The 21,572-nt window shown below is 44.0% G+C and overlaps 1 protein-coding gene across 1 annotated transcript; it reads left to right on the forward strand.

Moving 5' to 3' along the window:
* The first annotated feature begins 1,516 nt into the window (after window positions 1-1,516).
* Window positions 1,517-16,301, forward strand: npc1l1 (NPC1-like 1). Its single transcript, XM_056602716.1, has 21 exons — window positions 1,517-1,759; window positions 3,570-3,731; window positions 3,902-4,813; window positions 4,972-5,265; window positions 5,381-5,604; window positions 5,731-5,831; window positions 6,120-6,292; window positions 6,689-6,817; window positions 7,634-7,816; window positions 7,972-8,086; window positions 8,610-8,875; window positions 9,955-10,044; window positions 10,371-10,561; window positions 11,577-11,704; window positions 11,834-11,963; window positions 12,574-12,629; window positions 12,747-12,897; window positions 13,766-13,997; window positions 14,412-14,525; window positions 14,915-15,077; window positions 15,533-16,301. The coding sequence occupies exons 1-21, from the start codon at window positions 1,718-1,720 to the stop codon at window positions 15,766-15,768; spliced, it is 4,092 nt and encodes a 1,363-aa protein (XP_056458691.1). The 5' UTR covers window positions 1,517-1,717; the 3' UTR covers window positions 15,769-16,301.
* The last annotated feature ends 5,271 nt before the right edge of the window (window positions 16,302-21,572 follow it).

Here is a 21,572-nt window from a genome sequence, read left to right on the forward strand (position 1 = left end):
CTAAAGAAAAATCATAAAAAAATAAAAATCAACCTTCAAATTGTAAGTAGTTATATATTAAGGGTGTATGCATACATATTACCTTCAGTTGTTCAGTTAAGATTTAGGCTTATACTATTTGTGAGACTAGGCCTATGCAACAAAGCATCCTCATAGCAAAACATTAATTTGTGAATTTGCTGACATGTTACCACCATTTCTCATTGGTGATGAACTCGATGGATACCACTGTTTTGCTGTTTTCTCTTGTCTATTGGACCATCTCTGCTTATCCAACACTTAAAATGTGTGAAAGTACTTTAGACCCCATCGTTCCAATATCTCTTGGACATGATCTTTGTGGTGCTTCTTGGCAAGTTATCTTCACTGGGTCCTTGAAGAATGATAACAGCATGCGGTCAAGGACACACCATAATAGATTAATCCTTACTCTGCCATCTACCTATCTGGGATGACATGACATTTTAATCCTTTCTGTAAGGATATTACCATAATATGGTAATGGCCATGGCAGTATGATTTCACCTGTAGGTAAAACTATCCCTGTGAGGTCTAAATGTCACCAACTCCCCTCCTTTGTTACTCATTGGACAGGGCTGAGGTTTTAGCCTCAGAAATCCAGAGCAGGCTCCACAATTATGCACACTTGTCAAACGATTCATGTTCTCAGGGTTAAAATTGTTTAACCCGTTGTTCAAAAGTTGTTTAACCAGATGAAGTTTTTGAAAAAGTATAATGGTATCCTTTTCTCCATTACCGTAGCCAACCAAAATCTGTTAGAGGGCTCTTGGGGACATTTCATTCAATATATAAAATATGTTTAAATTGGTGAAATAGTTTGCATAAATGTTGAAATTGTTTGCATACATTTTGCATGACTGACTGATTCAATATTTTAATTTGATCGAAAAAGTAAATGTTAAATGCACTTTACATTTTTCTATTTAATAGATGATTGGATTAATACCTTATTTGGGGTCAAATTGAGGAGACAATAAAATGAGGTAAAGTTCTTACAGCAAATGATGTAAATTGAGAAAAAAAAATCATAAAAGTATCATTTTGACAGTTAAATATCACAAAACTATCCAGATCAACATATAGCCAACACTCATGTTAACTTCTAGTTTTAACAGTTTCAATGCATTTTATTGATTTGAAAGTTAATGGAGACATTACAGTTTTTGACATTGTACCACCTGGTAGAGCAAGCCATGTTTATTATAAAATAAATAATTATATCAACATATTTAAGGGGCCCCTACTCTTAAATATATATGAATTCATTTCAAAAGGTATTTTCGTTGAATATAAAAGTATATGTATAGCAGTAGAATTCATCAAATGCACATGCCAATAATCATTCATCACTTATAGTTTATTTATTCCCCCCTAGGAACGTCAGAATCCTGTTAATGATCAGAGGAAGGAATTGATCATCCTCGGTTGTGATTGGTACAGATCACATCGGACCAGATAAGCCAGATGTGACATCACAGAGGGGTAAGGGCCGGCTGGGGCTTGGTTGCCTCTGCTCCCATCCCACTGACACACACTCCACAAGACCAGCCACAGAGTGGAAGCTCCGGAGACCAGGGTGTTCTCTGAGTACCTCGGGAAGAGCTTTGATTGGGGGACCTCAGGACTCTCTGTGTGTGTTAGTTCGCGGGGGGAGAAAGATCGAGATTCTTTTTCAAAGGTATTCGGAGGTGAAGCCATGGCCCGTGTGACGACGTTTATCATTTTCCTCGCATGTTTTGTAAGTACATTTCCACAGACACACACACACACACACACACACACACACACACACACACACACACACACACACACACACACACACACACACACACACACACACACACACTCACACTCACGTCACAATAACCCACCACGTTGTAGTAATAGTAGTGCTTTTAGTGTTGTTGTTTTTTGTACCCTCTGATTGTTGGCAAAGTTTACTCAGTGGTCAGAGTCCACTGACTATTTCTAACTGTTGCCAAAAAGTGTCCAAAAGACACAGTGATCGCAGGGACCTTGAATGGGTGTTTGCAAAGAAACGTCATGAATGTGATTTATTCTTGATTGAACCTTTATTTAACCAGGAGAAGTCTCATTGAGATTCTAAATCTCTTTTACCAGAAAGTCCTGGACATGACAGGCAGCAGCACAGTTCCACAGTTACAGATAATAATTCGAAAACAACAGAGAACCCAAAAATAGAGTCACAGTCAGAACATCATCAAACAAAACATGCACAAGACAGAGCCCGCCTCAAAATCATCAAGAAGGGCTTTAAATCTGTTCAGGGCATCCAGCTCCCCAAGCTTCAGTTCACCCTGCAACTCGTTCGATAAGAAGGGAGCAGCATAGCTAAAAGCCCTTTTCCCCGGGTCAGTACAGACTTTAGGCACAGTTAATAAGAACATGTCCTCAGAGCGGAACTGTTCCTGTGCTTTTTCGAATTACATACTTATGCAGGTACGAAGGAACAACACAGGGGATAGTCTTATAAACAAGGATATGCCAATGATGGAGTCTGCAGCTGGACAGGGCAGACCATCCAACTCATTCAAAGGGCAGTGGTGCCTGAGGGTTTTAAAATTAGTAACAAATGTCAGTGCTCCTTGGTAGACCGTGTCTAAGACTAGGACATTTTGACGATGCATTCATATATAAAACATCACCATAGTCCAACACTGACATAGACGTTGCAAGTTTTTTTTTGGCTTCAAAAGATAAACAAGATTTGTTTCGAAAGTAATTTTTTTTTTTTATCTTTAGTTTTTTCAAAAGTTGTGGTTTAAAAGAGAGAATCGTTAATTAAAATTCCAAGATATTTATATTGAGACACAGATTCAATCACACAGCCGTGCCAAGTGTTAATAGGAGGAAGGTCCGAGGGCTTTGATTTAGCTTTTGTGAACAGCATGAGCTTTGTCTTGTGAGCATTTAAAACAAGTTTGAAATCACACAGGTTACGTTGCACAGTGTTAAAAGCAATTTGGAGCTGACTGAGAGCCTGATTTGGGGTAAACGCAGAGCAATATATCACTGTGTTGTCAGCATAAAAGTGAAAATTACATTTAGAGAGATAGAAGTAATACCTTCTGCTCGCACACACTGGGATCTGAAAAAAAAAAAAAAAGTTTGTACATGAGAGAGGTGGACTACCACTGTCAGTCAACCTTTGACAGTCTTCCCTCCCTTTTATGGTTTGAACATCACACCACCTCGCTGACATGACGATACAAACTCTAGACACACTCGGCTCACAGATAAGTTATCGTCGTCATTAGAGATAATTACCTTCTGAAAAACGCCCGAAACTGAAACGGACCTCCCCAGGCAGACTCTTCTGGGGTGGTTCCCAGGTCCTAGGGTCCTACCTGTTACATTAAGAAAATGACATCATAGCATTAAAACATCCAAGAAGTAAAACAAAGAGTTAATTGTACATAGTCAATACTAACCCAACGGTTTCCTTCCCTCACTGACAATGAATGAACATGTCCTGTCTGCCAAACTCACATACTGATAATGTCCTGATCGGGGGTCTCCTCACACAGGTCCTGTCTGAGGGGCAGGTGCAGCCCGGACAGTGCGCATTCTACGAGGAATGTGGCAAGAACCCCTCAATCGAGAACCCCCTCATCCCACCCATCGTTCCCTGCCTCAGCTACACCCCTGCGCGAGCCCTCAAGGGTGCCCACTACCAGAAGCTCAAATCGGTGAGTCGTTCCTACATTTTGGCCGCACAGCCTCATAGAAAGAAGGACAACAGACAGAATGTGTCATGAGGCAAAGAGAACGACAACAAGACTGGAATTTGACTGTGAATGTAGCACTTTGGCATTAAGTCTCTCAGGCAACAAACCCATGAAACCCCTTTCTTTTGCAGGTGTGCCCGATGTTGGACCGTGGAGAGAACGCGACCCTTGCCTGTTGCTCCATTAAGCAGCTCCGGTCCCTGGAGCTGAGCCTGACCCTGTCCAAGGCGGTGCTCATTCGCTGCCCCTCCTGTGCGGAAAACTTTGCCCATCTGCACTGCATCAACACATGCAGCCCCAACCAGACCCAGACAGTGAACGTCACAGAAACCAGAAACGTCACCCACCTGGGGACGAACGTGAAAGTGGTGATTGGCTACCAGGCCTACCTCTCCACCGCCTTCGCAGAGGGATCCTTCAAGTCTTGCCAGAATGTCCGGATCCCTGCCACTGGAGGATTTGCCATCAGTACCATGTGTGGTCGCTATGGCGCCAAGCTGTGTACCGCCCAGCGGTGGTACGACTTCCAGGGTGACTCCAGCAACGGTCTGGCCCCTCTAGACATCGATTTCAAACTGATACCGCCGGGAGTCACAGCGGGGGTGCCCGCAGGCATGGTGCCATACAACGGGCGGACCCTGAGGTGTAACGAGACCACACCGACGGGGGGAGAGTCCTGCTCCTGCCAGGACTGCCAGGAGTCGTGCCCGCTGATGCCCCCACCGGTCATGCCCGCCGGACCCTTCCGCCTGATGGGCACAGACGGCTTCCTGGTGATCTCCATCCTGCTGCTGTGCCTCCTGCTCGTCGCCTTCCTGCTCTACCTGCTGGTGTCCTGCTGGGTGAACGCTAAGGAGAAGCAGGACAAGGAGCGCTGGACAGGGAAGACGAGTGCCAAGGACCAGAATGGGAACACGGTGACCCAGCCCCTCATCGATCCCTCCGAGGTTTCGTGTACGGACAAAAACAGCCTGGCTGCTCAGGAGTTCCTGGGCTCTCTGTTTCAGTCCTGGGGAACCCTAATGGCCTCGCATCCACTCAAGGTAAATCTTTTTTTAATGTTTCATTGCATATCATGGAGCCCTATGCTCTTTGATGTTGTTGGTTTGGTCATCAAGGTAATCGAGCGGGACATGAGGTAACCTTGACAGACGCCATTGTTCATTCGGTAATGTTTGTGTTGAACCTCTCTTCCTTTAAGGTGCTCCTTGCTGCAGCCATAGTGGTGGCCGTCTTTGCCACAGGCCTTATGTACATCGAACTCACCACTGATCCCGTCGAGCTGTGGTCTGCTCCAAACAGCAGGGCCCGCAAAGAAAAGGACTTCCATGACAAGTACTTTGACCCATTCTTCCGGACCAACCAGCTGATTCTGACAGCCCCCGGCAGAAAGGGACACATATATGACTCCCTGTTGTTTGGGAGGCAAAACTTCAGTGGCATCCTCGAGAAAGATCTCCTAACTCAGCTGTTGGCGCTGCAGACAAGAATACAAGTAAAGACCATTTAACCATAGCATCGTGTTCGCACCATTCGCCTATTATCAAAGCATATATTAATAATTTGAAAATAATTGTGCCTATTGATTGTTATTGTGTTTCTTTCTGTAGAATATTGAGTTCTGGTCATCGGACCTTAACCGAACCGCGACACTGAAGGATGTGTGTTTTGCACCGTTGAACCCAAGCAACCCCGGGATGACCGACTGTGCGGTCAACAGTCTGTTGCAGTACTTCCAGAACAATGTAACCAATCTCAACGCAAAGGTTAACATGACAGAATTAGGAGTAACCAAAGAAGTGGACTGGAGGGACCACTTTATCTACTGTGTCAAGTAAGAAAAACGAACCCTAAAGAAGATGAATGAATCGTCTTGAATGTGGGGCCATATTGACGAAATATACATGTGTCTGAATGATGAAGTGTAAAGAAGACTGAATGACCTCCATCCCGTCCACAGCTCCCCCCTGTCTTTTAAAGACATCACTGACCTGGGTATGAGCTGTATGGCCGACTATGGGGCACCAGTCTTCCCGTTCCTCGCGGTCGGAGGCTACGAGAGTGAGTGACGCGCGTTCCGCCATGTGTGTCAATCAAACTTGACAAACCCTTCACCAACCTCGTCAACATCCAACACACGCGCACACGCACACACACACACACACACACACACACACACACACACACACACACACACACACACACACACACACACACACACACACACACACACACACACACACACACACACACACACACACACACACACAAACACACACACAAACACCCAGACACAGCAAGCTTACAAGCTTGCCTTCTAATCCTGCCCATGTCTCTTTCCTCGCTCAGACGAAGACTTCACGAACGCAGAAGCTCTCATTCTGACCTTCTCCCTCAACAACTACAATCGGGACGACCCCCGGTTCAATGTGGCCCTGGAGTGGGAGCAAATCTTCCTCAACATCGTCCAAGAATACCAACGGGACCCCAGCAACAACTTCACATTTGCCTACATGGCGGAGGTATGAACTTGGGGGCTGATGTCTTCTTAATGCTATTTTGTATGTGGTTAAGGAGCTAGTCTTTGAGGACAAGGTATTACCTAATTGGATGCGATTCTCCATAAACTCTGAGAGACCACCAGTGGAATGGACATGAACACACATTCACACGGTTTTGTGGTTCGTCTGATTGACAGGGTCAGGGTGTTGACCTCTCTTGTTTCTCACTCTCTCTCTCTCTCTCTCTCTCTCTCTCTCTCTCTCTCTCTCTCTCTCTCTCTCTCTCTCTCGCTCTCTCTCTCTCTCGCTCTCGCTCTCGCTCTCGCTCTCACTCTCACTCTCACTCTCTCTCTCTCTCTCTCTCTCTCTCTCTCTCTCTCTCTCGCTATCTCTCTCTCTCTCTCTCTACGCACACAGAGGTCGCTGGAGGATGAGATCAACAGAACAACCTCGGAGGACATCCCCATCTTCATGATCAGCTACCTCGTCATCTTCATATACATCGCTGTGGCGCTGGGGGAGTACACGTCCTTCAAACGCATACTGGTAAGACCGCCCGAACCCTCAAAACCAAATGGTTTGACTGGTTTGTCTGCCTTCACTTCCCCATACCGTATTTCACACTATTCTCGGGTCACCTGTGAATGCGTGGGTCATGAGATAAGATACCTTAACAGACACTGATCTTTACAAGCAAATGTTTATGACTTTTTACCAACTTTAAATGGACTTTAATGTATTTATAAGCCAAATGGAGAAACTGCAGAGTAGATATAGATACAGATATATATCTACTCTGTGCAATATACTGAGAAACTAAATCTCTACCGTCATCTTTAGACTAGTTTTACTGCCCCTACACAATATATAACACATGCTGTAGATTATAAAGGGCAATGTGTACTTGGCAAGGATTCTAAATGACTTAATTTTAAAGAACCATTCTCAACGATTTCCGTTTTGTTAACTTTGGCGACAACTCTGGCATAAAGTGGTAATTTCTCCCTTAGAACCCAACAGTGTCGCCACTGTTGGGTTCTATGGGAACAAACTGGGTTTCCAGTGTGTAACAATGTTACACATGCAAGGGCCATGGTCAGTGGGCCATCAAGTCAATACCCATTGTGTCAGCATTGTGCGTTAAATACACTTAACAGACACTTATTTACATGAAAAGATTTGACCCTTTAATTAAACGGATCAAATATAACCTCAGACGCATTTCTCAAAATCTGTCGATAAAACAATACCTCTGTCTTTATTGATAGCTCTAGGTGTAAGACAAAGTCAGTACTAAAAACACCACGTATTCAGCCAAGTCTGTGCATCATCACACTGTACACCTGGTTTCCTCCCCCGCAGGTGGACTCCAAGTTCCTGGTGGGTCTGGGGGGCATCTTGGTGGTGGGCTGTTCCGTGCTGGCCTCCATGGGCTTCTATGCCTGGATAGGCATCCCATCCTCCCTGATCATCCTGCAAGTGGTGCCCTTCCTGGTTCTGGCTGTGGGCGCCGACAACATCTTCATCTTTGTGCTGGAGCACCAGGTGAGAGACAGAGGACGGGACGGCTACCACAGATGCATGAGAAGATCCAGTACATGTACACAAGACCGAATGTATGCACATTATTGCATGCATAATGTGCGTGCCATAACTGAAGGAGGTAGTCTTCATTTAAAAACCTGGGCTCATCCTTCTAGAGAGATGTGCGGAGGCTTGGCGAGACCCGAGAAATGCAGATCGGGCGAGTTCTGGGAAATGTTGCTCCCAGCATGCTCCTGTGTAGTGTATCAGAGTCCATCTGCTTCTTCCTAGGTGAGAGACCTGTCCTTCCTATTGTAAGTCAGCCCACATATCTCAAGATGTATTGGTTCCATCGTTGCTTGCGAGAACACCTTAAAGCCATCAGAAGATATTTACATTTACACTGAGGGCGTTTAGCAGACGTTTTTATCCAAAGCGACCTAAAATAAGTACATTTGTCAGAAGAAAGATAGATATGAGATATGTTTTCAAAGTCCAAACTCTCAGAGAAGAGGTTTCTTGAGGCATCTCACAGTATGTCGATGACAGATGAGGATGTCAGCAAGACTTATTCGAAAGCATCAGAATTCTAAAGAATCAGAATAAGAACGCTTCATCAATGCAAAACGATGGAAACAATGAAAATAGTATTCTCCAGTTTTTAAAAAAAAATCAAAACACAAAAAACTGTTACAGATAAGCTTGGCCTTTACTCGGGAGTTCTGATCCAGGGATGACCTCGTCATGCCCGGGTACTTCAGGGTTCTCCTACCGGCGATTCCCGTCTAACCGCGGCCCCTTGTTCCGCTCCCAGGGGCTCTGTCCACCATGCCGGCGGTCAAGTCCTTCGCTCTGTACGCCGCCCTGGCCGTGCTGATGGACTTCCTGCTCCAGATGACCGCCTTCGTGGCGCTGCTGTCCCTGGACGCCCGGCGCCAGGACAGCAACCGCTGCGAGCTGGTGTGCTGCGTCCGCGTGGGAACGCGCCGGCCCATGAAGCCCAACGAGGGGCTGCTGATGCCCCTGATGAGGAAGTACTACGCCCCCGTCCTCCTGCACCCCGTCAGCAGGGTTGTGGTGGTAAGAGCCGGCGCCCGGACTACCACACTGAATGGATACCGTGGTGTTGACAATAACAACAGCATTATGCATGTTACATACTTTACATAATCCTCCCATTCTCCTTTAATATTCATCTACTCTATCATCTGTAGATACTACTCTACAACGCATCTACTTTACCATCTGCTACTACGACTTTATAATTTCATCTACTTTACCCTCTGCTACTACTACTACTTTACAATTCATCTACTCTATCGTCTGCTAGTACTACTCTACAATTCATCCACTCTATCGTCTGCTAGTACTACTCTACAATTCATCCACTCTATCGTCTGCTAGTACTACTCTACAATTCATCTACTCCATCGTCTGCTAGTACTTCTCTACAATTCATCTACTCCATCGTCTGCTAGTACTACTCTACAATTCATCCACTCTATCGTCTGCTAGTACTACTCTACAATTCATCTACTCCATCGTCTGCTAGTACTTCTCTACAATTCATCTACTCCATCGTTTGCTAGTACTACTCTACAATTCATCCACTCTATCGTCTGCTAGTACTACTCTACAATTCATCTACTCCATCGTTTGCTAGTACTACTCTACAATTCATCCACTCCATCGTCTGCTAGTACTACTCTACAATTCATCTACTCCATCGTCTGCTAGTACTACTCTACAATTCATCTACTCCATCGTCTGCTAGTACTACTCTACAATTCATCTACTCCATCGTTTGCTAGTACTACTCTACAATTCATCTACTCTATCGTCTGCTAGTACTACTCTACAATTCATCTACTCTATCGTCTGCTAGTACTACTCTACAATTCATCTACTTTACCATCTGCTACTACTTCTTTACAATTCTTCTACTTTACTGTGCTACTACTACTACTTTACGATTCATCCACTTTACCCCCTCCTACTACTACTTTACAATTCATCCACTTAATTCCCACCCAATGACAAAGTAGTAGTTTCTCAGAGACGCTTTGTAGAAGTGGGTAAGTGGAGGCTCCTTAGTGAAGAAGCATTAGTGAACACTGTTGAGTGGAGACGATTCCAACGGATTTGTGTTGCCTCCCCAGATGGTGGTGTTTGTGATCATGTTCTGCTGCTCTATATTCCTGATGTTCCACGTGACGGTGGGACTGGATCAGGAGCTGGCCATGCCTCAGGTAGGCAGCCCTAAAGGATTCGCTGCTTCAACTCATACTCATATACTCATACTAGGCGTACCATCCCGTTCTAAATGGCTTTGTTTGGGCACATTAGCTCAGGGGGTAGAGCGGGTTGGCTGGTAGGCGCAAGGTTGCTAGTTTGAACCCCCCGGCTCCTCCTGGTGGCGAGGTGTCCCTGAGAAAGACAACCCCTAACTGCTCCTGACGGTTGATTCCGCCGTTGAAGTGCGAATGTGTGCATGAATGGGTGAATGTCAGGCAATATTGTAAAGCACTTTGGATAAAAGCGCTTCATAAATGCAGTTCATTTACCATTTAAACAGGGTTCCTACATGCTGGAGTATTTCAAGTACTTGTACAAGTACTTTGAGGTGGGCATCCCGACCTACTTTGTGACCACCAAGGGATTCAACTTCACCAGCGCTGCTGGCATGGACGCAGTTTGTTCCAGCGTGGGCTGTGATCAGTTCTCTCTCACACAGAAGATACAGTACGCCACTGAATATCCTGAACTGTGAGTGGGTTATGCTTTATCAATCTATACAGGATTGGTTAATAATGTAATTCACAGGCTCACGTTTGGATGTTACCAATGTCTCAGAGCAAACCGGAAAGGAAATTAAGGAAATTGTTTCACTGAAATGTGTAAGATAAATGTAAGAATATCCCTATGATTTTAATGTTTTTAAGGATACCTAAGTTGTCCTTTAATTAAACGGTTTTGTTGCTCTGTTCTGACACTGTAGGCCTTCGCTACGTACCATCCTCCGTGGTGCTTTAATGCCCCGACACGGTGCATTGAACCCTCTGCTATCTCTTTGTCACCTCATATATACTCAAAACAGTTAATGATCAACTGTGCTATGGGAAAAGGATTGGAAGCATTCCTTTTAGGCGCCATGCTACTTATCGCCTTTCACATTAAGTGATATAATTATCAAAATAGTTGTGCACCAAACCATGCTGCTCTTCTGCCTGTACTTCTAGGGCCCTGTGTCAGACACAGTCCAATGTTTTTATATAAGCCTTTTATCACAACTCAACTTTGTCACAGAAGGTTTCATAAGCACACATTCAGAGGGCTGTCGTAAAGAACCCGGTGTCCCCAACGACTGGCAGAGCTCCCAAAGCTGCTTGCCTCCACAGGCTGTGAAAGGGAAAGTGATTATAACTAGTGCTAGCGATTCTTCCTCCCTGCATTTGTACCATATTGTCAGACTCTAGAGCTGTATATGTGGCTGATAGGCAATAGCCAAAGCAGTCTTATGGGCAGGATTTAAATGGAATACAATTTAAAGTGAATAGTGAAAAAATAGCCGCGCATAGGTTTCAATGACTCTCTGATCAGAATCAGCTTCTCTTTAAACTCCATTAATATGCATGTTCTTAAGAACACTTTGATTTATTTACTGTATGCATGAGTCATAGGGCTCTGAAAAAGAAAGTAATAATAAAGAGTAATGTAGAAATAGAGGGAACTGTTCAGTTGTATTTCAGTGTGCCTCACTGACCGACCGCGTGCTCACTAGGTCCTACTTGGCTGTGCCTGCTAATTCCTGGGTGGATGACTTTATTGACTGGCTGAATCCCGGTTCTAAATGTTGTCGACTGTACACCCTGGGCTCAGAAACTGGGAACTTCTGCCCCGCAAGTGAATGTGAGTTTCTTTACATTTTGGTCTCTCGTAACCCAACAAGGCAACAACACGTATGGCCCTTTGCTGCGTCCCAAAGGCAGAGCCCGGCCCTCAACCCTTCTTCTTCTTCTTCTTCTTCTTCGTCCTCAGCCGCATGGCTTTGTGGGAAGAGGTGTATAAAGGCCCCAGCGAACGGAGTGGTGAGGCCCTCCGTGGAGCAGTTCAACCGCTTCCTACCAGACTTCCTGGGCAACAGGCCGGACCTGCAGTGTCCCAAGGGGTGAGTGAGTCTCACCGGAGCCTGAACAGACAGACAAGATCCAATGAAGGGGTTTGCACCTTTTTTTCCCCGCATGATTTTAGTTTCGACTAATCATGTTGCTGGAGGCGGGGAGATGTACGTTTGTGATTGGCTAACACAAACTCGGCCAGCAGCACTAGTAAACTGGCCACTGTCGAAATCTTGTAATTAATGGAATCTTTTTGTCTTTGGTCAAATATCTCGGTAATAAAATCGGAAATAAGGCGTAGCTGGCCTTTCAGTGCCTGGTTTTTCTGGTCTTCCCCCAGAAGTTCTGCTCTAACATAGTAGGACCGCTGGATCCAACATGAGTTACACTGTGAGACCTCTAGGCCTGGATAGTGACACTTAGGCAACAGACAACAGCGAACATTCATGTTCATGGGATGAAGTGAACTCTAAAGGGCTGATTATGGTCCCACGTCACGCAAGGCAAGGACCACGCAGACGCTTGCGTTGAGTGAACGTGGGACCATAATCATCCCTTAACATAAACTATGTTAGGGACAACAGAATAAATAACTGTGAAACTTTGAACTGCGGCAATTAAAAAAACACTAACACACACGTTTCTTTCCCCCCATCCCAGTGGTCTTGGGGCGTATGACAAGGCTGTGATCAGAGACGAGAGCGGAGAGATTATAGGTGAGTGACATCACGCTGTCGTCATGGGGATGACCTGTCATCAGCCGTCTCGCCAGGGGTCAGATCCGTCCGGTTCGGCTGCTCACAGCGGTGTCGTGTGTGTCTCCGCCCCCGCAGCAACGCGGTTCATGGCGTACCACACGAGCCTGACCAACTCGCAGGAGTTCACCAAGGCGCTGGAGAAGACGCGGGAGCTGGCCCACAACATCACCCTGGGCATGAGGGAGGTTCCGGGAACGGCGCCGGACTTCGAGGTCTTCCCCTACACGTAGGTCGTGTTCCCCAGGCTCCCTCAGCTTGTGGATTATCTTTTTGGTTCTCTTCTCTTTTGCATACTTTTTGTTTGTTGCCCCCCTTTTCAAGAATTCAATGACAAAACAATCGAAGAGTGGGTTTTGAAAGACTACCCTACCTGAGAGGCCATGACATGTATCAGAGGAGCCCAGGTGTGAATCAAACCCAAACTAATCCACTACCCCCAACCCTACAACCCTTGCACTGCTACCACTACCACTTGATACACGTATCTACACCTTATCACTTCTAACCACTTAGTTTTAGATGTATTATTGTTTACTTTATTTTATTGCTGCTATGAAACTGTTGAGGAACCCAGCCTAATCTTTTGACCCTTGGGTACTGCACAATAAGATGTGATAAAGGGGACTCTGATTCTGATCCTGTGTCACTCGACACAGGGTCCCTCGCACATGGCCTCCATAACACACTCACACCCACTCGCCTCCCGTCTCCCTAACTCTAGCCCTCTGACCAGTCCTCTTCCTCCCCCGTCTCCCCCATGCCTCCCTCTAGCCCTCTGACCGGTCCTCTTCCTCCCCCGTCTCCCCCGTGCCTCCCTCTCGCCCTCTGACCGGTCCTCTTCCTCCCCCATGCCTCCCTCTAGCCCTCTGACCAGTCCTCTTCCTCCCCCGTCTCCCCCGTGCCTCCCTCTAGCCCTCTGACCAGTCCTCTTCCTCCCCCCTCTCCCCCATGCCTCCCTCTAGCCCTCTGACCGGTCCTCTTCCTCCCCCATGCCTCCCTCTAGTCCTCTGACCAGTCCTCTTCCTCCCCCGTCTCCCCCATGCCTCCCTCTAGCCCTCTGACCTCTCCCCTCCTCCCCCCCCCCCCCCTCCCAGGGTGACGTACGCCTTCTACGAGCAGTACCTGACCATCGTGCCCGAGGGCCTGTTCAACATCTCGCTGTGCCTGCTGCCCACCTTCGTGGTGTGCTGCCTGCTGCTCGGCATGGACCTGCGGTCGGGCCTGCTCAACCTCTTCACCATCATCATGATCACCGTGGACACCGTGGGGATCATGACCCTGTGGGGCATCGACTACAACGCCGTGGCGCTCATCAACCTGGTCACGGTGAGAGCAGGACGGACCCGTGCCCGAGCTATCGCTAAGGCTAGCGCATTGGGCCCAGTCCCATTTCTCTCCCCTTAACAAGAACCCTTGCTTTGGGTACCCTGAGCTGCAGGTCTACCGAGCTGGCTAGCATTCAAGGCTCAAATCTAGGGGAAAGTGGGAGGATTGGGAGAGGGCCTAAGTCCCATGTTGTGGGGAAGTGGTTTTCGGGGGTCGGCCTGAAGGAAGGGGAGGTTTGGATACTTTCAAAATCAGACTTACTCCGGCTGGTTTTCGCAACGGCCTACCCCAGCATTACCTCTCTCTCTCGCGCTTGATGATGTTTTGAGGGGATCGACGTCAACAAACCTGCAAAAATCCTTCTGTCTGAGGAGCAGAACACCCTGTGAGCCCCACTGTCTGTCTCCTCCCCAGGCGGTGGGCATCTCCGTGGAGTTCGTGTCCCACCTGACCCGATCCTTCGCCCTCAGCATCCAGCTGACCCACATCGAGAGGGCCAAGGAGGCCACCGCCACCATGGGCAGCGCGGTCAGTACACCACTCATCTGTTCATACTGTGTGCGTGTGTGTGTGTGTGTGTGTGTGTGTGTGTGTGTGAGTGTGTATGTGTGTGTGTGTGTGTGTGTGTGAGTGTGTATGTGTGTGTGTGTGTGTGTGTGTGATGGTGTGTGATGGTGTGAGTGTGTGTGTGTGTGTGTGTGTTGGTGTGAGTGTGTGTGTGTCTCTGTTGGTGTGTGTGTGTGTGAGTGTGTGTGTAAGTGTGTGTAAGTGTGTAAGTGCATTTGTGTGTGTATGGGAATGTGTCTGTGTGTGTGTAAGCGCATGTGTGTGTGTATGCGCACGTGTCTGTGTGTGTGTGTGTGTGTGGTCGTCCAGGCCGCTGAACTAAGGTGCCCTTCGTGTGTGCGCCCCGTTAGGTGTTGGCCGGCGTGGCCATGACCAACCTGCCGGGTATCATCGTGCTGGCGTTCGCCAAGGCCCAGCTCATCCAGATCTTCTTCTTCCGGCTGAACCTGATCATCACGCTGCTGGGGATGGCTCACGGCCTCATCTTCCTGCCCGTGCTGCTCAGCTACTTCGGTACGGAGAAGCACCTGTGTGACGGTCAAACACGTTGTTCTCTGTGGTTACCCCACTCTCACACCTTGTTTTGAAACTAGGTCGTTTAGCAACTCTGCTTTTTTGTAGCGACTCCAATTTAGATTATTCTCAGCCTCACTCTCTCTTGCAAGTTACTCTCCTAAAAACTCTCCTATTGTAGGTTGTATATCCTGGCACTTTAAATGAACCTTTAAATGAACCTAAATCAACACTTATATAGCGACATATTGTTGTCTCTCTTTCTTCTGACAAATGTACTTATTGTAAATCGCTTTGGATTAAAGCGTCGGCTAAACGCCCTACATTTGAAATGCAATATGCACAAGGTGAGCGAGAGAACAATAATAAGTGATAGATAGAAACACAATCTTATAACATTTCACATACCAAGCAACAACAAGCGCAGTGTTTAAGGCTGCTGTTATGTCCCTCAGGTCCCGGCGTGAACAAGGCCGTGCTGTTAAAGATCCAGCAGTCCGAGGAAAAGGCTCGGCAGGAGCGGGAGACGAACAAAAACGCCCACGGCCACCACAACGGCCACCCCAACGGCCACCCCAACGGCCACCACAACCAGGGCTACGAGCACGGAGAGAAACCCGACCTCCCCTCCCTCACCAAGCCGTCTACAGCCGAAGGAACCCAGGAAGGGGAGAGTCTCAGCTACTTTTAAGCACGCGGGACACAAAAAAACGAACATTGAACTGTTTTACAAGCTCTTTTGCATCTCCGGTGGATACCTCCGCAGTGAATAGACCCGGACAAAGAGAGAAAGGAGTGCGAAGGGTTGACATGGGAATCACTCGGCCTGTCCTGGCCATACTTTATCTGGGATGGGTTGGCGGGACTTCAAGCCCCCACCACCCAACAACTGTGCAATATATTGTAAGGTGACAAGAAGGGACTCCTGATTTGGACATCAAGACATACTTTTAACATGGTGATTGGAGAGCATTCGTCAAAACATTATGAAAATGACAAAGCAGATGACAGTACCTCATTTAGCAATAGACAAATAATTGAATGTCTTTTTATACTTAAAAAAATGCTATGTGTTCACGTGTTTATTTAAAGTAATTATTTTGTATTTAGGATTATATTTCACAGGGATAGTGTTTATTGAAAAGCGAATGGAAACACTCCAGCAATTAACCTCTATTTTGTAAAGCAAATATTTCTATAGTGTAATAAATGCATCGATGCAAAAAAAGCTATACATCTGTGTCTCTTAGGCTTCTTAATTAACCTAGTCTCTGAAATTATGATTGACAGAATGGTTTGCTGCAATAATTAGTATATAAGTGCTACACTTCTAATATGAGCGCTTAATACCGAGATTGATTATTAGCAGGCTAATTATCGGCAGTGTTGAACATTTTATCTTCTTTAAGGGGGTTAAACAAGGATTTAAATAGCTTTAGTATGTGATACAAGTCAGCAGCCAATGACACTAACGGTTGCCCGCTTGCCCGGGGCAAGTAAAAAAAATGTTTGGGCAAGTTGAGATTTTTTCTGGTTGCCCGAACGGGCAAGTGGATTTTGGGTGGATGTTAATATAAAGGCTATTTATTCAAATGTTTTTAGAAACTGCAGAACAACCTTTTGTTCCGCAAAATCACACAAAATAGAAGTATTTGCAATTGATAGTCTTCTCTTCTCTCGGAAAGCGAGTTAACAGACACGCATCGCTTCAGTGCGAATATGGCCCAGCCTTCTGTCACTCACTCGCAGTGCGGTCTCTGGCATTGATTCGCTAAAGGTTAGCCAATACAGTAAGCATCTCAAGTGCAGCGCCTCCGCGAACGGTTTAGGTAGAAGGAAAATGGAATAGTGATGGAGTGCAGTTTGGAAGTACTTTGGATTGAGGTAAATTATCAAGGAAAGTCATATGCAAGAGCACGGTTTTGAGTTTCATAACTGTGCACATGCACAGCAATAGCGATTTTTAACATAACGCTGGGGGGGTGCTACAGCACCCTAAGCACCCCCACTTCTTGCGTCCCTGGGTAACAATGTGGTTTTTTATGGTCGTCATGAAAAAAAACATAAGGAGTAACACTGTTGTTTTTTATTGGTCGTCATGAAAAAAACAAAAGGGGTAACACTGTTGATATTTATCAAATGAAACATAGAGGGTAACACTGTTGTTTTTCTTTCGTCGTCATAAAAAAAAACCCAAGGGGTAACACTGTCGTTTTAATCAAATGAAACATGACGGGTAACACTGTCGTTTTTATCAAATGAAACATAAGGGGTAACACTGTGGTTTTTTATCGGTCATCATGAAAAAAACATTAGGGGTAACGCTGTCGATATTTATCAATTAAAACATAGGGGGTAACATTGCCGTTTTTATCAAATGAAACATGAGGGGTGACACTGTAATTTTTCTTTGGTCGTCATGAAAAAACCCATAAGGGGTAACACCGTTGTTTTTTATTGGTCGTCATGAAAAAAAAAAAAAGGGGTAACACTGTTGTTTTCTATTCGTCGTCATGAAAAAAAACATAAGGGGTAACACTGTGTTTTTTATTGGTCGTCATGAAAAAAAAACATAAGGGGTAACACTGTTGTTGTTTATTGGTCGTCATGAAAAAAAAAAAAACAACATAAGGGTAACACTGTCGATATTTATCAATTAAAACATAGGGGGTAACACTGTCGTTTTTATCAAATGAAACATGAGGGGTGACACTGTTGTTTTTAATTGGTCGTCATGAAAAAAACATAAGGGGTAACACTGTTGTTTTTTATTGGTCGTCATGAAAAAAAACATAAGGGGTAACACTGTTGTTATTGGCGCATGAAAAACACTAATGGGTTAACACTTGTTTTTTATGGTCGTCATGAAAAAACACATAAGGGGTAACGCGTTGTTTTTATTGGTCGTCATGAAAAAAAACAAAGGTGGTAACACAGCGTTTTTTTAATAGAATTTCGTCATGAAAAAAAACAAGGGGTAAATACTCTGTGTTTTTTTTGGTCGTCATGAAAAAAAACATAAGGGGTACACGTTGTTTTTATTGGTCGTCATGAAAAAAACATAAGGGGCATCACTGTTGTTTTTTATTGGTTGTCATGAAAAAAAAACATAAGGGGTATCACTGTTGTTTTTTATTGGTCGTCATGAAAAAAAACATAAGGCGTAACACTGTCGTTTTTTATAGATGGCCATGAAAAAAAACATAAGGGGTAACACTGTTGTTTTTATTGGTCGTCATGAAAAAAACATAAGGGGAACACTGTCGTTTTTATAGATCGTCATGAAAAAAACATAAGGGGGTAATAAATGTTGTTTTTTATTGGTCGTCATTGAAAAAAAACTAAGGGGTATCCCTGTTGTTTTTTATTGGTCGTTCATGAAAAAAAAACATAAGGGGTAACCTTGGTTTTTTATTTGGTCATCATGAAAAAAATTAAGGGAACACTGTTGTATTGACACATAAAAATATAAGGGGTATTGTCATATAAACCCTCCAGGACCATTTAAAATTAAAATCTCTGTGGGTGAAATGGAGCGAGCTGTGGCTAATCCCCCTGGAGAGCCCGGGGTTTCAAGTCTGGTTTGATGTCATCTGTTGGAAAACTCTTACTCTATTTCATGTGAATTATAAAGTCAAGTATAACCTTTGTGAAGACTTTATCCAGTGTCTCGATGGTGCATTGTTACGTTCGGAGTTTAACACTCTCAACAGCTCATGTTCGGATCCCCGCAAAAACGTCGACAGTGGTGCCACTGTTGTTATTTATTGGTCAACATGGAAAAGAACATGAGAGTTAACTCTGTCATTTTTTATAGGCCGTCATGAAATAAATATAAGGGGTAACACTGTCGATCTTTATCAAATAAAACATAGATCGTCACAACTTTCACTGTTGTTTTTCTTTGGTCATGAAAAAAAAACAAAGGGGTAACACTGTTGTTTTTTATTGGTCGTCATGAAAGGGGTAACACTGTTGTTTTTTATTGGTCGTCATGAAAAAAAACATAAGGGTAACACTGTTGTTTTTTATAGATCGTACATGAAAATAAACATAAGGGGTAACACTGTTGTTTTTTATTGGTCGTCATGAAAAAAAAACATAAAGGGGTAACACTGTTGTTTTTTTTAGATCTGTCATGAAAAAAATAAGGGGTAACCTGTGTTTTTTATTGGTAGTCATGAAAAAAAACAATAAGGGGTAACTTGTTGTTTTTTATTGGTCGTCATGAAAAAAAACAAGGGGTAACACTCTTGTTTTTTATTGGTCGTCATGAAAAAAAAAACATAAGGGATAACACAGTTGTTTTTTATTGGTCGTCATGAAAAAAACCATAATGGGTAACACTGTTGTTTTATGGTCGTCATGAAAAAAAACATAAGGGGGTAACACTGTTGTTTTTTATTGGTCGTCATGAAAAAAAACATAAGGGGTAACACTGTTGTTTTTTATTGGTCGTCATGAAGAAAAACAAGGGGTAACACTCTTGTTTTTTATTGGTCGTCGTGAAAAAAAAAACATAAGGGATAACACAGTTGTTTTTTATTGGTCGTCATGAAAAAAAACATAAAGGGTAACACTGTTGTCCTTTGTCAAATAAAAATATAAGGGGTCTTGTCATATATAACCTCAGACATATTAAAAATACAAATCTCAGTGGGAAGTGGAGAGAGCTGTGAGCTAACCCCCTGGAGCCTGGGGTTCAAGTGTGGTTGAGGTCTGCTATTGGAAGACTCTTATCTCTATTTCATGTGAATTATAAAGTCAAGTATAACCTTTGTGAAGACTTTATCCGGTGTCTCGATGTTGCATTGTTAAGTTCGGAGTTTAACACTCTAAACAGCTCATGTTCGGATGCCGGCAAAAACATCGACAGGGCTGGCACTGTTGATTTTCTTTGATCGTCATGAAAAAAAACACAAGGGGTAACACTGTCGATTTTTTTTAAATGAAACATGAGGGGTAACACTGTCGTTTTTATCAAATGAAACACTGTCGTTTTTTATCGGTCGTCATGAAAAAAACATTAGGGGTAACACTGTCGATATTTATCAATTAAAAATAGGGGGTAACACTGTCGTTTTTATCAAATGAAACATGAGGGGTGACACTGTCGTTTTTTTTGATCGTCATGAAAAAAAACATAAGGGGTAACGCTGTTGTTTTTTATTGGTCGTATGAAAAAAAAACAATAAGGGGTAACCTGTTGTTTTTTATTGGCGTCATGACAAAAAACATAAGGGGTAACACTGTTGTCTTTGTCAAATAAAATATAAGTGGTAACTTATTTGAAAAAAATAAATAAATTGTCCTTGTCAAATAAAATATTTTCATCAGTCATCATGGCAAAAAAACATAAGGGGTAACCACTGTCGTTTTTATCAAATGAACCGTCAAGGGTAACACGGGCATCGTTTTTTATCTGTCATCATGAAAAAACTCATAAGAGGTAACACTGTCGAAATGTATCGTAATAAACATAGGGGGTCATTGTAATTAAACATTAAAAAACACCTGCGGTTTATTGTCCAGTGCGGCTTACTATGTACACATAATTCAATTTATCTGCTGCGGCTCATACTCCGGTGCGCCTTATAGTGCGGAAAATACGGTATATATTACATGAAAGCTGAGCCTCCACTTATTCCAACAGTCCAAACCATATCATTCTGTACTAAAAATCGCAAATAACAACTTAAGAAGAAACGTTGTTTGGTTGTTGTTTCTTTTAACAACCAAAAATCAAGTCTTACCTTTGTGATTTTTGTCCACAAAGTTGATTCTGATCGAATAAAACCACCATAAACAGTTTATCCAGTGTCTGGGCCAAATTTTGCACTAAACATGATGTTTTCAATCACGAATAAGAGAAGGTTCTTAGGAAATAGGTAAATTGCCCTTCAATCAGAAAATATTTTTCAGCGCAATCTAGTGGCCATATATTTATTGCGAGTGTTTGGCTTTGTATTGTGCATTCGATATATTTGCCCTGAACTTTAATAGAGGTGTCCAAGTGTCAAAATTGTAAGATATCTACCTTTATTTGTGTCTCATAGTAAGACAGCGCTCCCAACTGATAACGACCACTGATAATTATTTCAGGTGGAAATGTTTTCTTCACTTATGCTGTGTTCCATGGCTTTATTCACTTTAACCAAGTATTATCCCATTGAATATTTCACTTGCACACCAATCTTTCTTTGGGCACAAATATGACATTATGCCCTTGCAGTTGTGGAGATAACTCTATTTACTTTGGGTATGTTGTTTCCTGAAACTAACTTTTCCCCTGATATCGAAAATGGTATTAGAATATCGATATTTCTCAGGTATAGTGTCGAAGTTAGAAAATCCAGTGTCGAGACTGACAACACTACTAGAAACACCGATTGTGATTATTCAGTTAGAGCTACAAGAACTTGAAATTTAAAAAAGACACATCTTTGCTACTACCTCTGACATTTAGTTATGTACATTTGCATATAAAATCATGCA

Source organism: Gadus chalcogrammus, chromosome 11 (genome assembly GCF_026213295.1).
Source record: "Gadus chalcogrammus isolate NIFS_2021 chromosome 11, NIFS_Gcha_1.0, whole genome shotgun sequence".
Classification (NCBI taxonomy): Eukaryota; Metazoa; Chordata; class Actinopteri; order Gadiformes; family Gadidae; genus Gadus; species Gadus chalcogrammus.

What these genes read in the sequence shown, in the direction of transcription:
- npc1l1 (XM_056602716.1), top strand. Translation starts at nt 1,718, where the DNA reads ATGGCCCGTGTGACGACGTTTATCATTTTCCTCGCATGTTTT. An exon ending in CGCTGCAGACAAGAATACAA is followed by an intron (nt 5,266 to 5,380) that starts GTAAAGACCATT and finishes TTCTTTCTGTAG; the next exon opens with AATATTGAGTTCTGGTCATC. An exon ending in CCGCCACCATGGGCAGCGCG is followed by an intron (nt 14,526 to 14,914) that starts GTCAGTACACCA and finishes GCGCCCCGTTAG; the next exon opens with GTGTTGGCCGGCGTGGCCAT.